This window comes from Macrobrachium rosenbergii, chromosome 42 (genome assembly GCF_040412425.1).
Source record: "Macrobrachium rosenbergii isolate ZJJX-2024 chromosome 42, ASM4041242v1, whole genome shotgun sequence".
NCBI classification, from domain to species: domain Eukaryota; kingdom Metazoa; phylum Arthropoda; class Malacostraca; order Decapoda; family Palaemonidae; genus Macrobrachium; species Macrobrachium rosenbergii.
The window spans coordinates 17,424,385-17,428,121 of record NC_089782.1 but is presented as its reverse complement, the minus strand read 5'-3'; the positions used below and the strand labels follow the sequence as shown (position 1 = coordinate 17,428,121).

The window sequence follows — 3,737 nt, the reverse complement described above, 5'->3', positions numbered from 1 at the left end:
AGGGAAGACAACACTGGTTGGAACATTTTTTGAGGTCATGAATTAGAGATATGTGGTGGAAAATTTGACTTGTATACCAGAGCTGAAGAAGACCTGAATGTGAATGAATTCTTGATATTTTGGAGTGAAATCAGTACTGAACAAATTTAGGAGATGGAAAACACCAGCCTATGATGTAATCCCTGCTGAAATGATTTTAACTGAAAATTAAATGACACCTCACGTAATAACCAGGATGTGTCGAAGAACATGGAATGGGGGAAATAAGCCTGATGATCGGGAAATGGAAGTCTAATCTGAGGTTCCAAAGGCAGGTGACCTGAGTGAATGCGGTAATGAAAATATTCAGTGTTTGTTCTCAAAAGGCTAGAGAGAGTAATGGATAGAATGGATATACTACATGAACAAGCTGTTTTTAGGAAAGGCAAAAGATGCGCAGATGAAATATTTGTCTCTGGACAATGTGTAAGTTCTTCATTGGAGGGGTGGGTAGAGCTCTTGGCTAGCACACTGTTGGCCCAGCGTTCGACTCTCCCACCGGCCCATGAAGAATTAGAGGAATTTATTTCTGGTGATAGAAATTCATTTCTCGTCATAATGTGGTTCGGATTCCATATTAAGCTGTAGGTCCCGTTGCTAGGTAACCAGTGGGTTCTTGGCCACATAAAATAAATCTAATCCTTCGGGCCAGCCCTAGGAGAGCTGTTAATCAGCTCAGTGGTCTGGTTAAACTAAGATATACTTTTATTTTTGTTGTACAGTGTGTAATAGTGTATAGAATTCAAAAACCACTTTCTGGTGACTTTTCACTGGAGGTCTGTTAGAGGAAATTCTTCCTCACAGTCAGATGCACAGATTGGGCGAGGATGTCATATTACTTCAAAGCATCATGTATTTCTGGCTTGTTTTTCCATACTTGATTTGTTGCGTGTATCTGTATATGCTTAGCAGTTGCTTTCTCTTTTCTATCTTTCGTCTATTCTCTTTGCGTTGGCCATAACTTCTTTCGTGTGAAGGCAAGATATTGTTGTTCAGGAAGTTTGTTATATGAGGTAACAGCTTCCAGGCTTGTTCCTAACATTGGCACTTCCTGAGAGAAGGCTCAAGTTTATAATAATCAAGAGTCGAATTGCAAGAACCAAATCAGGTCACACTGCAAGTCTTTCACACATAACCAATTTTAAAAGGTTGGTATTTTGTGTGTCTGAATCAGAACATTTGAGGTATTTAAAAGTACAAAGAATATGTACATAAGATGTACTTGAAATTCTGTGTACTATTTTTATGAAAGCTTTTGAACATATTTAACATTTTGTTTACGAAGTTAATAGCTATTTATCGCCTGAAAATACAATTTTGAACATTTATTCATTGAAAGCATCTTATAACTTACTGGACAGGCTGAACACTTGAGGGATATGAACCATGATATGGAGACTCTGGTCAGGCAGCAAAAATTATTTGCCATTCAGTCTTGTCCAGGAAAAAAGCGACTTGCTGAGATCTGGTTCTCCGAGGACAATGAGTTACTTCTTGGTCACTTAAGAGAGCAGAGACTGCCTCCATATTCGTACACTGTAAAGGTAAGATGATGTACTGTTAATGTGCTTTCACTGGGCTACTAAATGTTACATTAGGCTTCCAAAGCTCAAGTAAAAATAACTTTGCTCATTTTGTATATCTTCACTGATAAACTAGTCTGTCTTCAAGGGGGCAGAAACTTGTGAGATGTAAATGTGTTCTGTAAATATAAGCAAATGTCAAGTGAGTTTCATGCTATAATGGTTATCTTTTAGTATTTGAGATGCGCGCTAATTTGCTGATAAGATTAATTTCTCGAACAAATCTTTTTTGGCATTTTGAAAGAAACATGGGATCTTTCCTAGATAGCGACCCCCAAGGGTCTTAACCCGGTATGTATCCACCTTTGTGGCGTGTTTAGTACAAGCTCGTTGAGGACTACCATAAAAAATAAACAAAAGACTGTAAATACCATAAAGATAATGACCCCCAAGAAATATTAGTCCTAGATAACAACCCCCGGAAACCCTTGGGGTCACTATTTAGGAAAGATCCGAAGCATGACTATCCTAAGCTAAATACTTGCTAATATTTTCCTAACCCCGACAGCACAGCGAAGTCATGAAGCTCTTAGATCCCTCATCAGGAGTGACATTTTTGGAACTGGGCAACGTGAGGTCAACGTTTGGGAGAGTTGACATTCGCCTTTTCCCGGACAATATCCGATGCCAGCAATTCTTACTCCTCTGCACTGGAGAGAAGGGTCGCACCTACGCCAAAACGAAACTTCTAGAAGCTGGAAATAACCAGAGTCGTAAACGGGAATACGTTCGCTTTGGAGACTATGAAAATAACGACGGTACTGGAGGAAGAGCGCTGTTCTCGGATGTTACCAGAGAGAAGGAAAAAGCAGATCCTTGCAGATGCTCAGCTGGGGCTGTTCTGGGGGAAGTGCCAGGGCAGATGGAGACTGGCAGCCAGTTTATCGTCTGCACCAGTGACGCTCCAGACACTCACCACGAAATATGCGTATATTCGGCCTTTGGGGAGGTTTATACAGGTCTGGATGTTCTGACTAATGCTATCAGCCAAGTTCGAAACGTGACGGACATCTCCATCCAGAGATGTGGGGTCATTCTTTCGGTCAATAATTCGCGGAAGAAGATGAGGAAATGGTCAAAGAAAAGAACCTGCGGAAAATTTTGTGATAGTCTAGGTCCAGCCCACTCTTTTTAGTCACAATAACCTGATTATTAATTTACACTGATGACAAATGTAATGCGGTAAAATGAACCTAACGCGAGTTTTGGTCACGGTCCGTTCTCGAAAATTTCCTCTTATTTGGACAGCTATCTGCTAAATGGAGTCTTCCAGACGTGAGCATATTCTGAGGATATGTCAGTCTAGCACATCACTCACCATCCACCTTTAAAGGTCCCAACTAAACAAAATCTGCAATGAATAAAACAGACCAACAAAGAAGCCGCCAGGGGCTCTGCAGAATGACAGATTATGAAATGACAATTGAGGTGATACCTACTTGTCACCTTTTTCCTTTTCCATATCTGAATCTGTTCTGCTTCTTCTTTTAAGCTCGTTCCTGCAGCCTACTTTTTTTGGACCTGGCAATCATTATCTCCAGCCAATGTCACTCAAGTTTAAATCTTCCTTCTGATTGGCTGATCCATTGGAGTAGCAGCCTCTGGTGGGAGGTGAGCTACTTAAGCTTCCGCCAGTCACTATCGGCTTTCTTACTTCATACGGTATTGTATGACGTTTACCTTCATGATTCATGTGCCTGTGGACGTGGGTATGTGTATATATGTGTATGATGTGTAGTCTTATATTTGTGCATAAGCGTATGAAATTCTAAATGTACTCGAGAGTGTATGTGTATCTAAACATAATGCCTGTCTGTATACATCTCTCTTATTTATATGTAAACGTCTATCTGAAATTTTGTAACCACGTTATTAACTTAATCATCTATCTGGTTATTAACTACTTGACAGTCGGACAATGTCTTATCTCACTTATGCTTTCTAATTTTTTAAAATAAAATGTATTGTTTAATTCTTGTTCCGTAATAAGAAAAGACGTAACTTGTCTGCGTTAAGAAGACTGTTCTTGTATAAAGTTTTCTTATTTACAAAATTCCCCATACCTCATTCTGTGCACATTGAAAATGTGTAACAATTACACGAAAGTACCCAGTA

The 3,737-nt window shown here is 39.7% G+C and overlaps 1 protein-coding gene across 1 annotated transcript in view; it reads left to right on the top strand.

Moving 5' to 3' along the window:
* Positions 1 to 3,737, top strand: part of LOC136827750 (putative leucine-rich repeat-containing protein DDB_G0290503) — a 187,007-nt gene extending 183,270 nt beyond the window's left edge. Inside the window, exons 9-10 of the mRNA XM_067085211.1 lie at positions 1,401 to 1,583; positions 2,131 to 3,737. Coding sequence (XP_066941312.1) covers positions 1,401 to 1,583; positions 2,131 to 2,757 — 810 coding nt within the window. The 3' untranslated portion in view covers positions 2,758 to 3,737. The remainder of the gene's footprint in view (positions 1 to 1,400; positions 1,584 to 2,130) is intronic.